The sequence below is a fragment of the Phyllobates terribilis genome, unplaced genomic scaffold (genome assembly GCF_046119375.1).
Source record: "Phyllobates terribilis strain yellow unplaced genomic scaffold, ASM4611937v1 Scaffold_3__8_contigs__length_932513732, whole genome shotgun sequence".
Taxonomy (NCBI): domain Eukaryota; kingdom Metazoa; phylum Chordata; class Amphibia; order Anura; family Dendrobatidae; genus Phyllobates; species Phyllobates terribilis.
The window spans coordinates 725661656-725683984 of NW_027362763.1; the positions used below are offsets into that span (position 1 = coordinate 725661656).

The window sequence follows — 22329 nt, forward strand, 5'->3', positions numbered from 1 at the left end:
ATGGCTCCACATAGTGCTACATATAGAATAATGGACCCCACATAGTCCTCCATACATAATAGTGGCCTCACATAGTTCTCCATGCTGAATAATAGGCTCCATACAGAATAATGGCCCCACATAGGCGTGGTGGTTCTGTTGTCGCGGTTAAAGAAACCACCGTGCGTGCCAGATTTGGCCCACGTACCAGAGTTTAACATGTATGCCCTATCAGTTTGTCTTCGGAGTGTGGGAGGAAACCAGAAAACCCGGAGGAAATCCACACAAACACGGGGAGAACATACAAACTCCTTGCAGATGTTGTCTCTGGTCGGATTTAAACCCAGGACCCCAGCACTGCAAATCAACATTATCTTGGATTCTCACAGTTTTTTCCCTCTGCAGGCGCTCTTTCTTAATTTGCTATAGAATGTCACTCCTACACAGCACACAGCAATGGATTCCTGCTCTTCATTCCTTAATTTGTACAGATATTAAAGAGAATATGTCAGCAGGTTTTTGCTATGTAATCTGAGGATCGCATAATGTAGCATCTGAGACACAGATTTCAGGGATGTGTCACTTACTATGCTGGGTGCATTTGTTTTCCTACAAAAAAGGTTTTATCACCAGGAGATTATCAGTACCTGGACTACAGCTCACATTAGCCCTGTTCCAACCATGCCCCTCCTCTGATAAACAGTTCACTGTACATAGACACACAGACAATGTACATGGCGAACTGTGGTGTGGGCGGACTTAGCATTCTGAGCTCTGCTTCATGCTACATCTAAAAACTCTTTGTGTCACAACTGTTGCACCCAGGAAACTAATTGGAATCAGGGTCTCTTATCCTACATTATGCTGCTCTCAGATGAGGTAGCAAAAAACTGGTGACAAATTCTCTTTAAACAGCCGTCCTAAGCAGTGTAGCTGTGAATCCAGCTCTGCTGGAGATTAAAGACTTGTTAGACAGCTCGGCACTATCTTTCATGTCTTCCTCTGCCTGTTTTCGCACTTTATTCCTAACTCCTATTCCCTCTACATAGAGTATAGTAGGAGGTGTAACATGATACTTCATTGTATTGTCTGTCTGTCATGACAAAACGGAGTTGAGCTATTTTTTTCAGAGTTCAGGAGGCAGGGGTGAAGGAAAAAATGGCTCATAAGTGGAGAAAGAAGCAGATTTATCTGATAAGATATATTAGAAAGTTTCTTATATTCGCCTGAACTATTGATTTATGCTAAGTTTGTTGAAAGTACGGTTCCCTTTTAACCTGGAATAAGTCAGAAAATGTTGTAAAATAACAAAAGAAATGTTGCTCATCTCTTCACTTCCTGCCAGTTTAGTACAGTCACTCCAGTAGTCCCGCAACGGCTCTTGTTTGCAAGATGCCACCAATGACTACTCAAACCGGCATGTGAGGCTGCAGCCAATCAGTCACTTCATGGTTCACATTTATTTCAACATGCCTAGGAATATTAGCTAAAACAGACACCCATCTACAAACAGAAGATTAAGGTCACCACCCCTCGTCCGCCCATAGCAGGGATTGTCTGGCTGAATAAGATTCCCTTAATGCTGCATTTTGGCAGGGGAGGAGGGGGTGGAGGGACTGGCTCTCGACACTCCGAAAACAGACATATTAAAGGGGTTTTCCAACACATTGATCCTTGGAATATATCATCATTAGCAGATCAGTAGGGTTCCAACACCCAGCATCCTCACCGATCAGCTCCAGCCAGATGGACACAGTGTATGGAGCCAAGCAGCACAGCTGTGTACTCGGTACACCATATACTGGTCATCCTTGGTACTGCAGGCCAACTCATATTGAAGCAAAATGGGAGTTGATCTGCAGTACCTGAAAAAATACAAAAAACGCCATGATTAAGGGCATGCTTCATTTAAAAGGAAAAAAACAGACTGATTCCACAAACTTTACAGGCCATGGGGGGCAAAGGAGAGGTGTATCAGAATGGCATTTTATTACACCAGACTTGAACCAAAACTTCAGTGGAGTAAAGTGCGCTTTATTTATTAAAGTGCACACTTTTTTAATAAAATTGGCATATTTTTGGGCTGTCTGTATGTCCCAAAATTAAATCTATGCCAGCTGTGAGCTAGCAGACATTTTTTATCGCTCTTCTATTTAGTACCTATCCTGCGGATAGGTGCCTATGGGGTGCCCATGGTTGTTTGTGGGATAACCCTTTTTAATGAATGACATCTAAAGCATACATGTCAAACTCTAACACATGGTGGTTAGATTTGGCCCGCGACAGAAGAACCGCCACCCCTATGTTGGGCCATTATTCTGTATAGAGGACTATGTGGGGCCATTATTCTATATGGAGAACTATGTGGGGCCCATTATTATATATAGAGGACTATGTGGGGCCCATTATTCTATACTAGATGGTGGCCCGATTCTAACGTATCGGGTATTCTAGAATATGTATGTGGCCGACCGGGCGCAATCAGCAGAGCAGTGTTTAAATTTGGCGCCAATATCGCTGATTGGACGCGGCCGGCGTCCGCGACCAATCAGCGAACCGTATTAGTGAGGACCGGAGAGCGTGTTTAAATTTGGCGCCAAAATCGCTGATTGGTCGCGGCCAGCAGAAGTATCCCAAATGGCGGCGGTGCTCCCCGGTCCTCCCTTCACACTTGCTGTTGGGAGATCAGCGGCCCTAGCCGCTGATCTCCCGACGGTAGCCGCATGGTGGTCAGCGGCGCCGCCAGTCGGGGTACTTATGCTGCAAGCAGTCGGGAGATGACCGGCTAGCGCCGGTCATCTCCCGGCTGCATCGCCGCTGACCTCCGTGTGGCAGATGAGCCACCAACGGCCGCCATCTTGTTCTGAAATCCCACGTCGCTGATTGGCCGCGGCCGGACCAATCAGCAACGCGGGATTTCCTGGACAGAAGGACAGACAGATGGGATAAGCTGATTATATAGTAGATTGAGGACTATGTGGGGCCATTATACTGTATAGAGGACTATGTGGGGCCATTATTCTGTATGGAGGACTATGTGGGGCCCATTATTCTGTATGGAGGACTATGTGGGGCCCATTATTCTGTATGGATGACTATGTGGGGCCCTTTATTCTGTATGGAGGACTATGTGGGGCCTATTATTCTGTATGGAGGGCTATGTGGGACCCATTATTCTGTATGGAGGACTATGTGGGACCCATTATTCTGTATGGAGGACTATGTGGGGCCATTATACTGTATGGAGGACTGTGTGGGGCCCATTATTCTGTATGGAGGACTATGTGGGGCCATTATTCTGTATGGAGGACTATGTGGGGCCCATTATTCTGTATGGAGGACTGTGTGGGGCCCATTATTCTGTATGGAGGACTATGTGGGGCCCATTATTCTGTATAGAGGACTATGTGGGGCCATTATACTGTATGGAGGACTATGTGGGGCCATTATACTGTATGGAGGACTATGTGGGGCCCATTATTCTGTATACTGGTTGGCCCGTGACTTTGTCCTAGGTTTTCATTTTGGCCCTCTGTATGTTTGAGTTTGACGTTCCTGATCTAAAGGCTATAATCCATTACTTCCATTACAATGGGGATAGGGTCACATTCTCCAACCATGGTCTTGGGCAATATGACAGCCTGTCCTATCCCTGCGCCCTGTGGATAATCGTCTGTACCCTATAGTAAAATGTTGTCTTGAGTAGATGCTCCCGTAGAGCGCTTCACCCCAAGCTCTAGACCATTATTTAGTACTTGGGGATATTTCTTTTAGTTTTTCAAACTTAACAAAAAGAAGTCTGAAGAAATAAACTGCTTGTAGAGAGTGGGGCTCCTTAGACATATTACACTAATTGGCCATAAGTGGTGACTCTGCAGACTAAGCCGAACCAAAAATGTAATTACTATAATTAGTTGTCCAGAACCATAATTCACCAAGTATTGACATCAGCTCTTTGAATGGGCTATAGAAATGATAGATGACGCTGATAAGAGAAGAGAATGGTAAGCAAGAAAACCATTTCTTTCTGGCATTATTATGGCTGATGCAGGACAGACTTATCGCCAGACATTTGCAGATAATGCGGGAGTATTGTGTACTATGTGTTATATGTTATTACATTTCCTTATTGTCATGATGAAGTGAATGGATTTGCTTTGTATTACAGGGCTTATATTTCTTTTATAATGATATTATACAGAAAATCTCAATAAAAGATGTGTTATTCAAGAGTTCTCTATACTAATTTAGTTCATTATATTCATAGAAGACATTTATTATCCGCCATAAACTGTGATATAGCTATATTTATTCCCGTACCCCATATATTATGTGTAGATGGCTGGTAAATGGCACTTTGTGGCGTAATTAACTCACCCATACTTATGGCAATTAGGCAAAGCAGTGGCTACATAAGGAGTCTTCCTTCTACAACATTGCATTTCGGGGCTCATACTCATATGCGAGAAAAACAGATGAGTGCCATCCGATAAAAAATCGGATTGCACTCTGACCAATGTTAATCAATGAGTGACATCTCATCTGCGATTTTTTTTCTCAGCTGAAATCAGACTGAGAAAAAAATCGCAGCCTGCTGTGTATTGCCGCATATCTCGGCCGAGACTCGCCAGTGCAAGTCAATGGGTGCATGAAAAAAATTGCACGGCACTCGGACCAGGCGAGTGCCGTCCAATTTTCGCGCACCCATCTCCTTAAAACCCGACAATTCATCAGCCGCGTACAGTTAAATCACAGCAGTACCCGACATTACAGAAAAGAAAAAAGAATAGCTATACATACATAGAATAGTTAGATAGAAAGATGTCAGTGACATATATAATAAGTACAGTGACTGTGTTGCTAACTGTACATGTAATTTATTGTTAAATTAAAGAATTTAAGAAAAAAATGACGTGGGGTCCCCCGTAATTTTATACACTAGCAGAGGGTAAGTGGACAGCTGGGGCCGATGTTTATAGCCTGGGAAGAGGGTAATACCCATGGAGCTTCCCAGGCTATTAATATCAGCCCCCAGCTGTATACTTAGCCTTTACTGGCTATTAAAATGGGGGACCCCACAAAAAAATTGACGTTGGGTCTCCCTATTTTAGCAGGAAGCAAAGGCTAGGCAGATAGCCTAATTTTTTTGGGGGGTCCCCCATTTTGATAGCCAGTAGCTAAGTATATAGCTGGGGGCTGATATTAATAGCCTGGGAATCTATCTATCTGTATATATCATATATATATATATATATATAATGTAGTGAAGAATATTTCCATAAAGAACTATGTGTAAATGACCTAGACAATTCCCCTACGTAAAAGCCCATGTTAAAATCACATTGCAATTGGATTGCATACTCATGCCAATCGTATGTAAATCGGATGCTAGCTGAGAAAATCCCATGGCACTTGCACGAAAATCTCATGACACTCGTCCGTTTTTTTCGGTCCCGATATCGGAACGTTTTTCTTCTCACATATGGGTATGAACCCTTAGGCTCTCATTTTGGGCCATCTCTATTACATCATTTTGATACAGGCTTTTGGAATGAGTTATTTTACCTTTGTATTATTTTGGGGGTACATGATGCTAAAAAAGTGGCCCAGTAGAATCTGTTACCCAGAGGCTCCAAGACATTGATCTGCCACTGCCGAACGTTGAGGGACAGTAGTAATGACAGAAGGCCAGGGGAGTTCACATATATTATCTATATTGGGTACTGTTTCTCCTTGTGGAGGTCACCAACTAATAAGAAAGACTTAACTCCTTTACCACCTTTGGTTTTTCCGTTTTTGCCTTTTCGTTTTGTGATTCTGTTCTTCCCATAGCCATAATGTTTCAGTGTTGTAGAATTGTAGTTATAATGATGACTCATGCAGAGAAAAGAGACCCTGATTCCAGCGATCTGTCACTTACAGGACTGCGTACTGTATTTTTCATAAAATCCCTGTTTTATCTGCTGCAGATCTACCAGTTCTCTGAATTCTGAGCTCTGTATAACCCCGCCCACACCACTGATTGGCAGCTTTCTGTGTACACTGTGCATAGGCAGAAAGCTGCCAATCAGTGCTGGTGGTGTCGTTATGCAGAGCAGGAGGACTGCATGGCACAAGACAACTAGTCTTCTAGTGATAATCTACTGTTGATAAAACAGTGATCTTATGAAAACTACAGCAAGCAACCCAGTAAGTGAAACATCACTGGAATCAGGGTTTCAGTTTCTACATTATGCTGCTCTAAAATCAGGTGGCAAAAACCAGGTGACAGATTCCCTTTAACAATCAGGCAATGAATTCTGGATAAAAATTGTATAAATTTGTTTTCTTAAGAGAATGATAGCTTGGTGGGTAGCTACCTATGTCCAACGCCTCTAACATGCCTTGCCACGTGACTTAATATATGTAGTCAAGCCGAAATCTCCAAAATGTAAAGACACTCATCCATAGACAGCAGTTTAAAACCTCTTAACCTGCCAACAAGTGCCCTGATCTGCACTCACGGGGGGCTATAAACCCACAAACTGATGTCTGCAGATCTGGCATGTTTTCGGACTTTAATAAGGAAAAAAAAGATGGGTGTCTTTTCTTTCTTTTGGACAAGATTTTGGCATTGCAATTTAACATGCCAAATCTTTCTTGCCCCATATAGTGATTTGAAGAAACTAATTTGGGTGAGGTTATTGCCCTCTCCCACTCCTCTTCAGCTAATTGTCTTACATCTGCCCCCCACTTCTCCCTTAGAGGAAGAAGGGAAGATTCCCTAGACTTATTAAGGAGTATAAAAGGTGGATATCAACTGGGAGGTGGGAGTGTTAAAGGGAATCTGTCACCACTTTGGAGATATCATTGGATTTATCAGACCTCTACTATGGGCATACAGGTGATAGAAAAGTAAATCTATACTTACCTTTATGGCCCATAGCAGAGGTTTGATTTCAGAGAAAAGTGTTTTTATCAACTCCGTTTTGTACAGACTTTGCAACCCCCGGACGCCAAGAAATCCCCGACTAACTGTTTATTATTCCCCGAAATCCCCGCCTATATGCTTACTTACCATATCCCCCCCCCCCTCCCCTGCACGTCACAGAGCCCTATAGGAATCTATTGCGCAGGCGCCGGGAAGCGACAGTGAATCCCCAGCGCCTGCGCAATAGAACCCTGCTGGGAGGCCTCGGAAGGAATTCCAATTGAATTCTGGAGCGCAATTTTTGGAATTAATTGCGGATGCCATGTCACATTTGAAGAGCCCCTGACATGCCAAAACAGCAGAAACCCACACAAGTGAGCCCATTTTGGAAACTACACCTCTTGAGGAATTCATCTAGCCGTGTATTGAGCATTTTTAGCCCTCAGGTGATTCATAGAATTGTGTAACATTGGGCTGAGTCAGTGGAAAATTACCATTTTTTCCACTAAAATGTTGCTTTGACCCCAAGTTTTTAATTTTCAAAAGGGATAATAGGAGAAAATGAATGGTACAGTTGCACCATTTTTCGCGAATACGCCATTACCACATATGTAGTCGAAAACTACTTTTGAGGCACAGTGCAAAGCTCAGAAGGGAAGGAGCGCCACCTTATAGTGAAGATTTTACTGCAGGGTGCCATGACCCACTGTAAGAGCCCCTGAGGTGCCAGAACAGCGGAACACCTCCATAAGTGACTACATTTTACAAAGTACACCTCTCAATGAATTCAATGAGATCATATTGAAACCACGGGTGTGTCACAGAATTTTATACTATTGGGCAGTGAAGAAAAAATGATTACATTTTTATTACAAAAAAAATTTTTTAACCCAAATTTAACATTTTCCGAATGGGAAATGGGTAAAACTGGCAACAAAATCTATTGTACTCCATGAGACTCCGTACCTTTGTGACGTCACATGCCTCTCCAGCCCCGCCAGCCACCATGTGCGCGGTGTCCAGGGACGCCACCGGCCAGAGCGCCCCTCGCTACAGACTCAGCACTCACCTCCAGTCTGCTCCCTCGCGCCAAGTATCAACATTTTCACGGAAGACAGCAAGCAGAGGATTTACAAGGAATCAACATTTCAATCTTTCTAACCAACAGTCAGTTGAAAGAGGAAGCACCAGTATTCTCACGTATGTTTCATCTATTAATCACATCTTAAAGTATTTATGCATCGTAATGACTTTATATTCAGGACTATTTTAATTGGACTATTCATCATAATTTTTTTCTGTATCTTGTTTTCCTTGTGGTATTGGAATATACTTGCATATACCCTTATTCCCATGTGTTTTAACCTTTTCTTTTTTGCACTTTCAAATTGGTTCACCTGGTTATTAACAGGTCTAGGTGATTAACCCTATTTGTGGTTTTACCTTGGTAATCCCTCAGGTCCAGTCAATAGCGCGGCAGTACCTTATTTATTTGATTTGGCAACAAAATTTGTCCCAATTTCTGCTTAACATGGCATTTACGTAAGAAAAGTTTAAAGGGATTGTCCACTGCTTGGACACCCCTTCTGAATTCCTATGTTTCCCCCAAGTAAAATAATAACACTTATACTCACCTCCGGTTCCGGCGCTGTTCCAGAGGTGTCGGCACTGGCTCTCCTTGTTATGTCATGTGATCCCTGCATCCAATCAGCGCTGGCTTCACTCTACTCTCCTATGGATATAATTGACATCCGGAGAAAGTGAGAGCAGCAGCAGCTTCTCACTTTTTCCGGATGTCCTGATTTGTCCGAAGGAGGGGAGAGTGAAGCCAGCGCTGATTGGACACTGGGATTACGTGACATAATAATGTCATGCAAGCCCCTGGAGAGACAGTGCCAACACAGCTGGAACGGCGCTGGCATCGGAGGTGAGTATAAGGGATTGTGCACACAACCATAAAAATTGGATGAGTGCTATCCATTGTTTTGACGGATAGCACTTGTCCCCATGTTGTTCAATGAGGCCATGCACATGTCCGATTTTTTTCCTCTGACCGATTTGCCTCCAATTCTCGGATCGCACTCAGACATTCCAGTCTATGGGTCCGTGGAAAACATCAGATTGCACTCGGATGACATTTGACTGCCGTCGGATTTTCACAGACTGACAGAATGGAGAAAATGGAAAAACTTTTTCTTTTTTTTTCACCTCTGAGAAACTCAGATCCCACTCTGATCAAACCCTGATCAACGTGTGATTAATATTATCGGAACGGATGAGAGAAAAACTGTTGTATGACCCTAGTCTAAGTGTTATTATTTTACTGGGGGGGAAACATAGTGATTGAGAAGGGGTTGTCCGAGTAGTGGACAACCCCTTTAAATACTATGTACTTCGCAAACACTTCTTTCTGACATACTGTACTTATGGCTATTCGCATGAACTCCGCAGCTGGAAACCAGTAAGAGACGAGGGTCATTTGCATTTGGATCCTTGCAGACATCAATAGTCCTTCCAGTGTAAAAGTAGGTCAGCAGGGAAGATGCTTAAGTGAACGATGGAAGGTCATTATTCCCAAGAAAGTGCTTGTGGTTACAACTAGATTACTTCTTGCCGCAACCTTCATTTTTTTTTTTTTGTCAGAGGGCATAAAGAACCTGAATTGCAGCGCTGGGTTTTTAGCATTATAATAAGACGAAGCCTCTTGCTGGGTGCAATCGCTCCAGCCACGCAGAAGTCATTGCTGCCGGCGGTGACTGGAGCTGCATTTCAAGTACACGGCTGAAGGGTGAAATTCTCCAGAGGTAATGCAGAATCTCTTCCGCTGACAAGAATTTTCAGAAGTCTCTGTAAACAGATACACAGTAGATTAAAACCCAGTGCATCAGTCGTGTCAATCTACCTAGCCAAGCTTTTCTACCGGCACGTTTTTTTCGGCTCTTGTTAGGAACCTAATAAGGATTTAAATAAATTCCAATTATACGGGAAGCATTTAATAGAGCAGATAGCCGGATTTATCCTCGGATGACTTCAAAGTTGTTTATATTCCACGGACAAAGCTTGACTTTTCATTAGGAATTTCTGGGGGAAAAAACCCAAAAACTTCCTTTAGGGGAAAAGATGGTGATATCTCTAATAACAGATGTCTTGTTTGGGGCAGGTTTGGCATATCCTACAAAGGAATTAATTATCTCTCTGTGAAAAACACCTCGACTGGCTATAGAGCAATGCAAAAGTTCAGCTGGTCATAAAACAGCAACGGACTAATGTGTTATAATTATTATTAGAGAATGGCCGGCATTGAATACCTGTCACACAATGTGAGGGAAAGACTAAGGAAGAAGGAGAGGAAGCCCAAACACTAGGGAAAGTGGGAGTGGAGATCCCTAGGCAGATCTGACAACACCCTGACTCCCCTAATGTCCCTGAATAGGTTCCACACCTACCGCCAAGCTGGAAACCTAATCCCTGACTGCACCTAGCGATAGGCCATATATAGGGAGGGGACGGGGTGAGCACTAGTCAGCCCCCACTGTAACTAAAGACAAACAGGTAAACAGACAAGGGAAACACTTAGCTTGAGAAGACACCAGAGAGATCATGCCAACTATCCTCCAAGGGAACTCCAAGAAGACACCCAGCAAGGGTGTGTCAATTAGCAGCAGAAGGTGGAGGTCACTGCTAGGTCCTAGAGGTAGAAGGATATCACTACAATACAGAGATGAAAGGATCAAGAAGACGTCTGCAAAGCCAAGCGCAGTGACCTTCTACAGCCGGATCCAGAATGACTGTTCACATCGACAACACTGCAGCTGATCTGTGAGCTCAGCTGCTCCGCCTGTGCTGACAGCACAAGAAACTGAGCTCACTGGTCGGTGGCAGAACTGTCGACATGATCACAGCACTGCAGACAAACAGCAGAGACACAAAAAGGTTAGGTAATACTAAATTTCATTGTTTTGTTAGCTACCACAGACTATGAAAGAAAGTTTATTGAAAGGGTTCAACCCCTTTTTCTGTGCTGTTTAAACTCTTAATATATCTTTATAGACAGAAAAGCTTTATTTTTCTGATAAAGGGCTCCAAACCCACTTGTGTAGGTGTAAGGGCTATTATTCTGGCTGCCTCCAGCCTCCACTGGAGGGAGCTAAAGAGCTCAATGTTTACTGTATTACTTCATACATTATGCAGTAAGCTCCCCCTAGTGGTAAGACAGTCAGAATTGCTGGAGACATTAATCATTGCGTTTGCACCTAGTTTTTAGGGCAAATTCATTGTTGATGTTTCATTGTCGTAAGTGCCTAAAATGGTGTAATAAATGACTGTAAGCACTGAACATTTGGCGTATAGTACCTATGCCAAAACTTAAAAATTACAAGAAAAGAGGCCATTATTAACCTTTTGTAATGAAGTATGATATATTTATGATTGTATTTCTGCATAACAGTTGCAAAAATAAATCACTTATTTTAGACCGATCATAGCTGTGTTAAATAAGGTGTTAGAAGAAGTACAATTATTTTTTAAGCGTTTTTACCTGCATAAAGCTGCACAAAATTGTACATGAATATGCAGCATTTGACACATTGGTCTCCCGCTTTTTTCTAACATTTACCAATGTGTACCAATATAAAAAAATATATAAAAAGTCGCAACTTGCACAAAGTTTTACATTGTCTTGTGATATGATGCATGGGAAGTGTTGTACCATGCTTAAAAATCTGCGCTGGTGAAATTTGCACTAACTTTATCATTAAGGTGCGACATTTTATAAATATAGTGACATAGTTGATGGCGTTTTTGATAAATGTGGGCCGTTATCTTAGAAAAGCACACCTGTCCCTCCACACAAAACTAATAGAAAAGCATGGTCCTGCTTCCCCCCACAACAAAGAGGCACAAATACCGCGGGTGAAATAAGTATTGTAGCAATTTTCTAAGTACGGTAAATATATTTCTATTTCTTTATAATCTATTTCTTTAGAAATATATTTACTTAGAAAATTGGTGACATGTTCAATACTTATTTCACCCGTCATAATTCTAATATGCCCAGGAACTTTCATACGTCTCATGTTTGTAACTTGTAATTCACAATTTTTGAGTGGGTTGTTCTTCTATATCAGAATTCTGCCAGAAGTATAGGTGCTGGAACTTACTTTTCCTTACTTCCCAGTATAAATTGCACCTGACATTGTCCAATGTCTTGCCTACTCTATACTGAACCTGAGCCTTTCTGTTATGCTTGTATGCAGTTTGAAACCCTACTCACCCATCCTTGTAGAGAGATACTGTAACATCTGTGCCAATTCGTGCCTCCTGTGTTTCTGTTTTCGCCTCTGGGTAGCGGTGAGCCTTTATTTCTTGCGATGTGTGACAGCGACAGTCCTATTTTTTTCCCTGGGACTTTATAAGGGAACTATTGGGTTCATTTTGATCAAGGTTTTGATCACTCCTTCCTGAGAGCCCTGGGAGGGACAGTCAGCTATTTAAACCCCTGAAGCTCTAATTCCCACTGACAATCAATAGCGTTGCTATCCTGGTATATACTGCTGTGCTGTACTCCTGTTCATTTGTTCTGATTATTCCCATTTTTTTTGCCTCACCTTGAGTTTTGACTACCTGCTAGCGTTATGATATCGTCCCTGATGTGATTTCTTGTCTTAAACCCTTCCTGCCTCTGGTTCGCTCATCAGATCGGCAGCCTTTCCGTGGAAGCCATCTAGTGCACCCCGTTGTAAGACCAGATCTCTGTACACGGGTTAAGGGGTGAAGGTTGGGGTTCCTCAGGAATCTGTCAGACGGAGTGGCTTGAGCCAAGACTTCCAAGGTAGCCTTTTCGAACCTTCTCCGACAGTCATGACAGACACAGATTTCCCCCCCCTCATGCCGTAGAGAGACACAGACCCTCACTCACATCCCCTTGAACGATTAGATCCTCCTTCACGTCTTGTATTCTATCTCTCTTCTTTGGTGCTGGAGACAGATTGCTGGAGACAGGCTGTGGACTGCAAAACACACAGAAAAGAGACACCTCGTAGCCAGCACTTTGGAGTGATTTTTCAGTGATGAGAGAACATCATATTTAAATAAAGTATTTTACAAATTTTCTGGTTATCACATTATCTAGAAAGTGAGATCAAGTGGAAAGTTGTCACGGGTGTGTCAGAAGTGACAGACAGTTGCCCTGCAGTGGGTTGCAGGAGATCTCTACATTTGGCATTGCAGACATCTTCTTAGAGGCTGTTTCTAGGACCCAGTGGCTATCTTCCTCTGGCTAATTAACAACCTGGTCTGGGTGTATAAATACCTGTTGTGTTCCAGAGGGAGGTGCCGGCGATATTCATTACTCCTTGTGAAGGCTTGAGCAAGAGCAGTACTTCTTCCTCTCTGGTGTTGAGGACGTGTGTGCAGTTGTCTCGAGTCATCTAAAGCTAAGCAATTCCCCTTTGTTTGTCCCCACCTTGTTGTCTTTAGTGTCAGTGGGGATCGACTAGTGCTCATCTGCTCCCTTCCCTGTCCTTAGCCAAACGCCAGGGAAAGACAGGGCGAGGCACGCGTGCAGCGATTTGTGAAGAGCCAATATAGGGATGTTAGGGGAGACAGGGTGATATTCTATCAGCCAGGAGGTCTCCACTCCCCCTTTCCCTAGAGTCTGGGCTTCCTTTCCCTCTTCCCTTTGTGTTGCACTAAGTCTTTCCCACACCTTGCATGACAAAAGTACAGAGACCATTTAGGATAGTAAAAGGCAAAGTTGTACATATGGTATGCCCTCCCCTGATTATGGAATCTGCTCCTCCAAGGAACCTTGAAAAGCTCCACAGCCCCTTTCTTTACCAAAATAAAGAGACCAGAACTGCTGAGAATTAGGGGGGTTCACAAGGTCATTCATTAGAATAATGTTTATTCTCATGTGTAGCCAGGTAGCATATTCTCCATCATCCACATTTCCGGCCCCTGCTCATAAAACCTATTCGCGTGGAGGGATTAAGGGATTGCTTTTTCCGAGAAAAGAAACAAGTTAAGCATAAACAAATCCCAAATAAGCCCGCTTTTCATTTCTCCATTCCTGATTTTATCAGCAGCGCACTGCAGTGATACTTCCTCTTCCAAATGATCTACCATGCTGTATTGGTATCTGAACTGAATTACTATTGATCGGTATGGCTGGACCGAATCTGGATAGTGCATACATAGGGAATTAATGTCATGTCTCATTCTCATTCCCCGGCCCTGGCTCGCTTATTAAATAACCTGACAGAAGGTTGTCTGCCGGATTCAATAGGGAATCCCAAGCAGAGCTGGAACACTGCAAGGATAAGGGAATGTGGCTTATTTTGCCTTAAATGGACAGTGAAACATATGGGCAGAATGTTCGCTGTGCCAGAAATGTACCACGTGGATGTAGAAGCGAGAGAAGAAGTGGCAATCACATTACAATATTTGGCTTACATCAATAGACCGAGGTTTTAATGCCAAGGTGACTTTAAATGCTGTAGATGAAGATGTCCCAGCGTCGGTGTCGCAAGCTATCCAATACTTTTCATTATGAGGAGGCTCGACCTGACAGTTTCTTCCTGACATAGTACTTGCAATTAATTGAAGATTTCCATAGGGAAAAACATATCCATCATTGCGAATATTGTTCATTTGCAGTACTTACCTATTGTAAATTCATTGGTAAAACTTTACGTCAGTGGTCAACTTCAGAGAGGACCACAAAAATATCTCACCCACCTTTTTGCCAAACCACGGACACATTGACTTATAATTGGTTCCATCTTGAAACTTGTAATTTTCTGACAGCCGCAAGCACATATGTGAACAGAGCCATAGTCATTGCTGGCTGAGAATGTCATGGTCACTGTCATTACAATAAACCTAGGCTTATTGGATGACCAATGCAAAGACTAACAAAATTGCAATGTACTTGATATACCAAAAATGGCTCCAAAGTACCAGCCACTAGGTGTCTTCCTTCTGTCTATCTTGCTATCCACTGCCTGTTGTCAAGTGTAATCTATCTTCAGCAGCAGAGACACAAAAACAGATTACAGGACGTGTATTGGGGAGGGGTCTTTGTCTTTCTACTCCTGTTCTCTTGTCTGTCAAATGGAATACAAGTAGAACAGAGAGGTGGGCTTTCAGTATGGGCCAGGAAAGCTATTGGCTAATGGTAGGAGCAATGCATGCTGGAAAGTAAAGGGAAAGAATGCTCCAATACCTATAGTGCTGGCAGAATGCTAATAAAGTGGAACCGCCCACAGAAAAAGAATGAATGGCACGTTACAGTTCATGATAATCCGGACAGTTCAATGACATATTAGAAAGCAGTTTTAACTTATTGAGCGCTGCAAGACCAGGATTTCCTATGAAAGGACAGGTAGGCATTAAATGAAAAGTGAAAAACAGTATGGTGACAGATCTGAATTAACTGATCTGAATGAAATTTTTCCAATATCCATTTAAATGGGTTGTCCAGGTTTGGGGTTCAGTTCTGCAGTCACTCTATGTGAATGCAGACTTGTAAACCCTCACACTGCACGCTCTCAGGAATCTCCGGTGCTTGGAGCGGGCGGACGTGTGAACGCAAGTATGCGATTTGCATAGATGCTTTCACATGCCAACTAGACATGCAAGGCCTCGCTCAATACAAGTGAATTGAGCACATGTCTAGTCGGAATGTGGCGGGAAGTAGGCAAATCGAATACGTGCAGTCAAATGACAGCCGGCACCATGCTCCGGCATCAGAGAATCCTGACAGCGTTCACTGTGCGTGATGTGAGGATTCACAAGTCTGCAGTCACATTGAGTGACTGCAGACTTGAGCCCCAAGCCTGGACACCGCCTTTAAGTGAAAATATAAGCATAAAACTGCATTTTCTTTGCACATTAATTACTTCTATTAGTCCAATAATTTTTATATGCTAAGTTCCCCTTATTATTTTATCTTTTCTTATAGTTTATTATTTACCAAAACTAAACTGGAGCTGATACACGAAGGACCGGAGGAGGCTCTGATAACGTGCCGCCATATGCTGTACTTGTGGCAGAAATTGTATAACTCTTCACAACTGAGGTGAGTTTCAGGGTGCGTAACCCTTCCATGGAGTTCAGCTGGGCGGAGGAAGCAGGTGTATAGCACCACCATGATGGGTGGGTGACATCAGAGAGCTGAACTCTGAAATGGGAAAAACAAGTGAGGAGAAATTATAAACATGGAATAAAAAAATCCAAACACGAAAAAAAAAAAAAAAAAAAATAGTTTTGTGTCACCATTTTCCGAGGCATAACATTATATATGCCATATGAGGGCTTGTTCATTTTTCTGGGTGGTGCAGTGACCAAAAATAGCAATTTTAGCATTGCAATCTTTTTCTTCTTTGTGTCATTCCCCGACAGAGTTAAATAACCAGTATGTATATTTTTTTACTTTCTTTTTATGGAGCCAAGGTGGGTAACTTGAATATATATATATACAGTCATATGAAAAAGTTTGGGCACCCCTATTAATCTTAAGCTTAATGTTTTATAAAAATTGGTGTTTTTGCAACAGCTATTTCAGTTTGATATATGTAATAACTGTTGGACACAGTAATGTTTCTGCCTTGAAATGAGCTTTATTGTGCTAACAGAAAATGTGCAATCTGCATTCAAACAAAATTTGACCGGTGCATAAGTATGGGCACCCTTATCATTTTCTTGTTTTAAATACTCCTGCCTACTTTTTACTGACTTACTAAAGCACTTTTTTTGGTTTTGTAACCTCATTGAGCTTTGAACTTTATAGCCAGGTGTATGCAATCATGAGAAAAGCTACTTAAAGTGGCCACTTGCAAGTTGTTCTCCTGTTTGAATCTCCTCTGAAGAGTGGCATCATGGGCTCCTCAAAACAACTGTCAAATGATCTGAAAACAAAGATTATTCAACATAGTTGTTCAGGGGAAGGATACAAAAAGCTGTCTCAGAGATTTAACCTGTCAGTTTCCACTGTGAGGAACATAGTAAGGAAATGGAAGAACATAGGGACAGTTCTTGTTAAGGCCAGAAGTGTCAGGACAAGAAAAACATCAGAAAGGCAGAGAAGAAGAATGGTGAGATCAGTCAAGGACAATCCTCAGACCACCTCCAGAGAGCTGCAGCATCAACTTGCTGCAGATGGTGTCACTGTGCATCGGTCAACTATACAACGCACTTTGCACAAGGAGAAGCTGTATGGGAGAGTGATGCGAAAGAAGCCGTTTCTGCAAGTACGCACAAACAGAGTCGGCTGAGGTATGCAAAAGCACATTTGAAGAAGCCTATTTCTTTTTGGAAGAAGGTCCTGTGGACTGATGAAACCAAGATTGAGTTGTTTGGTCATACAAAAAGGCGTTATGCATGGTGGCAAAAAAACACAGCATTCCAAGAAAAACACTTGCTACCCACAGTAAAATTTGGTGGAGGTTCCATCATGCTTTGGGGCTGTGTGGTCAATGCCGGCACTGGGAATCTTGTTAAAGTTGAGGGACGCATGGATTCCACTCAGTATCAGCAGATTCTTGGCAATAGTGTTCAAGAATCAGTGATAAAGTTGAAGTTACGCAGTGGATGGATCTTTCAGCAAGACAATGATCCAAAACACCGCTCCAAATCTACTCAGGCATTCATGCAGAGGAACAATTACAATGTTCTGGAATGGCCATCCCAGTCCCCAGACCTGAATATCATTGAACATCTGTGGGATCATTTGAAGAGGGCTGTCCATGCTCGGCGACCATCAAACTTAACTGAACTGGAATTGTTTTGTAAAGAGGAATGGTCAAAAATACCTTCATCCAGGATCCAGGAACTCATTAAAAGCTACAGGAAGCGACTAGAGGCTGTTATTTTTTGCAAAAGGAGGATCTACTAAATATTAATGTCACTTTTCTGGTGAGGTGCCCATACTTATGCACCTGTCAAATTTTGTTTGAATGCAGATTGCACATTTTCTGTTAGTACAATAAACCTCATTTCAAGGCAGAAACATTACTGTATCCAACAGTTATTGCATATATCAAACTGAAATAGCTGTTGCAAAAACACCAATTTTTATAAAACATTAAGCTTAAGATTAATAGGGGTGCCCAAACTTTTTCATATGACTGTATATATATATATATATATATATATATATATATATATATATATATATATATATATATATATATATATGCACACAGTATATATATATATATATATATATATATATATATATATATATATATATATATGTAAAACATTTTTTTTGCACATTTTAGGTTTTTTTGAGTCCTTATATGAACTTACTTTGAACGCTTGTTCTATATACTGCAATATTACTGTCTTACTGTATATAGTCCTACTAATATTCTCCTATGAAGTTTAACCACAGGACTTATTTTCAAGGCAATGCTCCATGATAAAAAAAAAAATATATGTAAAGTATCTCACACCAGCCATCTGTAGACAGTATTGTTTCAGGGTTCTTGCCCCTCATCAGTACAGAAAAGAATACTAGCTCTCATTGAAGAGACTCAACTCAGTAAGGAGATTTATTTTCAACGTAATGCTCCATGGGAAAAAAAATGCAAATTAGCTCACAACAGCCAATCTGAGATGAAAATCTGTCTTTCTTTCACTTGCCAGGAGCTGCAACAGCTTTGCTCTAACTTTGTAGGGAAAATTCTAGTTTACAAGTATAATTAGGGCCCCTTTAACCATTGGATAGGTGATGACCGAACACATATTCGGCTGACAGCTTTCTCTCCCCGCTCATACATATACAGGAATACTCGAGAGGCCTCCTTACTTATTAGGCTGTCGGTCAATCCTCCCGATAACTTTAGTTAATGCATATGAGACCCTTACAGAGGATCTGTCATCAGGTCAAAAGTGGCCATTTTTTAGCCCCTATTTTTATTCCTGCTTCTGGATGACTTTTTTATTATATCCGCCACAAAGATCCAGAGAAATGGACCTGCTTAATGCTTCTTTCTATGGAATTTTGCAAGGGAGCGGTGCTTACCGGATCCCTGGGGGCAGGTGCTCTACATTTATACCTTGTGAGCCACGCCCCCTTGGTAAAGAGTATGAAAATTAGCACTAAATAAAATGACCCATATCTCTGGAATGTTATAGCGGATTTAAAGGGAACCTGTCACCTTAGAAAATACTATTTACTTGCATATGAGGGGTCAATTTACAGGTAAATAGCGTCTCTCCGCCACACTGAAAGAGTGGCTATCGAGAAAAATTTAACTTATTTCCATCGGGGATCCTCCTTCTTTCAGTTTCACATATCGGCTACTATAAGGCGGCCACGCAGCATTGTAATGATATTTACCTTCAGATTAAACCCATATCTGCAGGTAAATAGTGATTTCCGAGGTGATCGGTTCCGGTGGCAAAAAAAACCAAAATACACAGGGGATCAAAGGGAAGAAAATAAGAGCTGGTGACAGGTTCCTCTTTAAAACTCTGGTGTTAGAAAAAATCAAAGTACTAACAATAGAGAAATATCCCGACAGGACACAGAGATTGCATGTTAATACCAATAAATTGACAAGATGTGATTGATAACGCCCTTATTGTTTTAGTGAATCAGAGAAGGAGAGCAGTTTGGCTGATGTTCCCTTGACGAGAAAACACAGCGGACTGCACCTTGCTATTCCTGATGCCCATGATCCAGAAAATGGTAATAAAAATTTGGGGTATTCTTTAGGGGTTGTCTGGCATAGAAAAACTATTTCTCAATACTCAATTAGTGTATTTGCTAGAGGATGGGTCCTACGGAAGCAGAGACTGGTCATAAAGAGGACCTGACATTATATTTAGTGTGGTGGAAAGAATTAATGAGGAAATTTAGCCCAAAACAGAATGTTTTTGCACAGTTTAGAAAATTACATTGATTATTATCTGTGTAACCACCACCGATTTCCAGAAGGAATGACCCATGTGTTCTTTAGAAAAAGTGAACCCATCAGACGTTCTCAGATTTAATTTACTGCCAGTCTCTGACACAATAGTCCAAGCAAAGCTCTGATGATTGAATGGCTTTTTGTTTGAAATGTTGTGTCATGTTGTAATTTCCTATCATTGCAGTCTCTGAGCTCCGTTGAATTGTTTTCTCTGCTTTATAATCTTGCAAAATGTTTAAAGGTCACTTAGACGCACCATTGTAATTGCTAACATGTTTTGGTTGAATTAACCCCTTAAATCAGATCTGTCATCAGGTTTCACAATACAAACTGCTTATATTATAAAAATGATCTTTTAGTCTTGATGAGGCCAGTGTAATTAAAAAAATATCTGAATAATGTTTTTTTGAGAGATTATCTCAATTTATGCCCACCTAACCTGATTTAACAGCTCCTCAGTGTCCCTCCTCCTGGCTGAGATCTCACACTGGTCAGTACAACCTGCAGCTGTCAGTCAGGCCAGGTAGGCAGAAACTGATGACACTTGGGGTCATGAGATTTCTCACTCTCTAGCTGGACTCATTTTAAGATCAAGCTTATACAGCCATTCTGATATGGATTTTCAAAATAAGTACACCTGCTTCTTTAGGTCTAAGAGCTCTATGTAATATTGAAAACAGATTTTATTGTAAAATCTTGTGACAGATCCACCTAAAAATCTGTGTGCAGAGTACATACAGTCAACTTTCTACAATGAAGCAAATTAAACCTAATTTTAAATTTTGGAGTACCCCAGATTCACTGAGAATTTATGTTAAAAAAATTGCAAAGGCTCGTAAACGGATCATGGGGCAATAAATAGTTTAAATTAGAGAATGAGTTAAATGCCTGTTAAGGCTCAAAACAATGGCCATTTGACATTTTTTACAATGGAGGCTATATAACAGTGATAATTTAAGGAACTTATGATGTCCATACAAATCTAATAGCTAAGCATTCAGCTAACAACTATCTCTCCCACCCCTCATTGACATGAATATTTGACTGAGCAGACACTTTTTTTTATGGTAAGAGGATAGTAAGCTGCTGACAAATTTCTGTGGCGGCATCTTATCACCAGGGAGAACATAGGAATGGGCATTTAAATTCATTGTGCAACCCCCATAATCATTAGGTGGTATTCCTGTCCAACCAAAATCATTGAGATTTGCCCAACTTCATGGAAATGTGTATAGAGGCCACTAATGGCCAGCCTTAGGATAGCACAGTAATGTTTAATGGGCGTCCACTCCTTGCTTTCCCTTCCTGATCAGTAAAATGAAGGGGTTGTTGTGCGCCAATTAGACTGTCCCCTTAATTGTTTGCAGAGATTCGTCCACACGGGTGACAGTGTCTAGTAATTTATTGTATTTACTTATTTTTACTCACTTATATAGAGCCATTAATTCCACAGCGCTTTACAGACATTCTCATTATTGTCCCCATTGGGACTCACAATCTAGATCCCCTATCAGTATGTCTTTGGAGTGTGGGAGGAAACCGGAGAACCCGGAGGAAACCCACACAAACACGGGGAGAACATGCAAACTCCTTGCCAATGTTGTCCTTGGTGGGATTTGAACCCAGGACCCCAACGCTGCAAGGCTGCAGTGCTAACCACTGAGCCACGGTGCTGCCCGTAGCAATAAGGTCAGTAGGACTGAGCTGTGGCACCAGTCACAGCCACAAGTATGTGTACATGAAGGAGATATGGCTCCTTTCCTTTGCTTTACACCAACGTTCCTCAACTCCACTCCTCCAGGGCCTGTAACTAGTTTCATCCCAGCTCACTTGCACCCATACATTGTAAGTCCTTCATATGCCCAGCAGGTCAGTCTCCTGTCAACTACAGAATGTCATCAAACTCCCTCACAGCTGCTAGACCCATGCCCATCTCTGCCATTCACGTTCCTCTGTATGTCCCTCCCATACATCAGAAGATATAATTTCAGCTTGATATAAGACAATAGTAGTTGGTAAGTAGGTAAGTCTATACAATGATTAACTGCAGAGCTATAAAACTCTCCTAACTTACAATGACTGTCTATATTATCTATGAGTTCAGTATGCATAAACTACAATGTATCCTATGAGATGCAGATACAGCTTGTTTCCCCTGCCTCCTGCTTGTAAGTACTGACAGGGAGGAACCTATCACAGACTGGAGTCGGGGAGACAAGCTGAATCTGCAATACATAGGACACATGAGGCTCTGGCTGCTCTCTGATCTATCTCTGTTGCTCTTACATATGTCTTGGATCATGTACAGGGTGTCAAGACTCCACCTCATCTGCAAAGTCAGAGGGATCATGGAAAATATCGTCTGCAGTAGGGAAAAATATTATAGTGCAAGAAAGAATGACCAGGGCGATAGCTAGCTCAGGCATACCGAAAAGCCTCTATGTAATGCTTTATTGACAGCCTATGCTGCTTTATATAGTAAAAATAAAATTGCTGGAGCTTTAAGCCCTGGAAAATTTA

General features: G+C 41.8%; 1 protein-coding gene across 4 annotated transcripts in view; it reads left to right on the plus strand.

Moving 5' to 3' along the window:
* The window catches only part of TTC7A (tetratricopeptide repeat domain 7A), a 486038-nt gene that overhangs the window by 373754 nt on the left and 89955 nt on the right, over positions 1-22329 (plus strand). For all 4 annotated transcript variants that reach the window (XM_073672075.1, XM_073672077.1, XM_073672079.1 and 1 more), the window contains 2 exons: positions 15852-15968; positions 19489-19586. In XM_073672075.1, coding sequence (XP_073528176.1) covers positions 15852-15968; positions 19489-19586 — 215 coding nt within the window. The remainder of the gene's footprint in view (positions 1-15851; positions 15969-19488; positions 19587-22329) is intronic.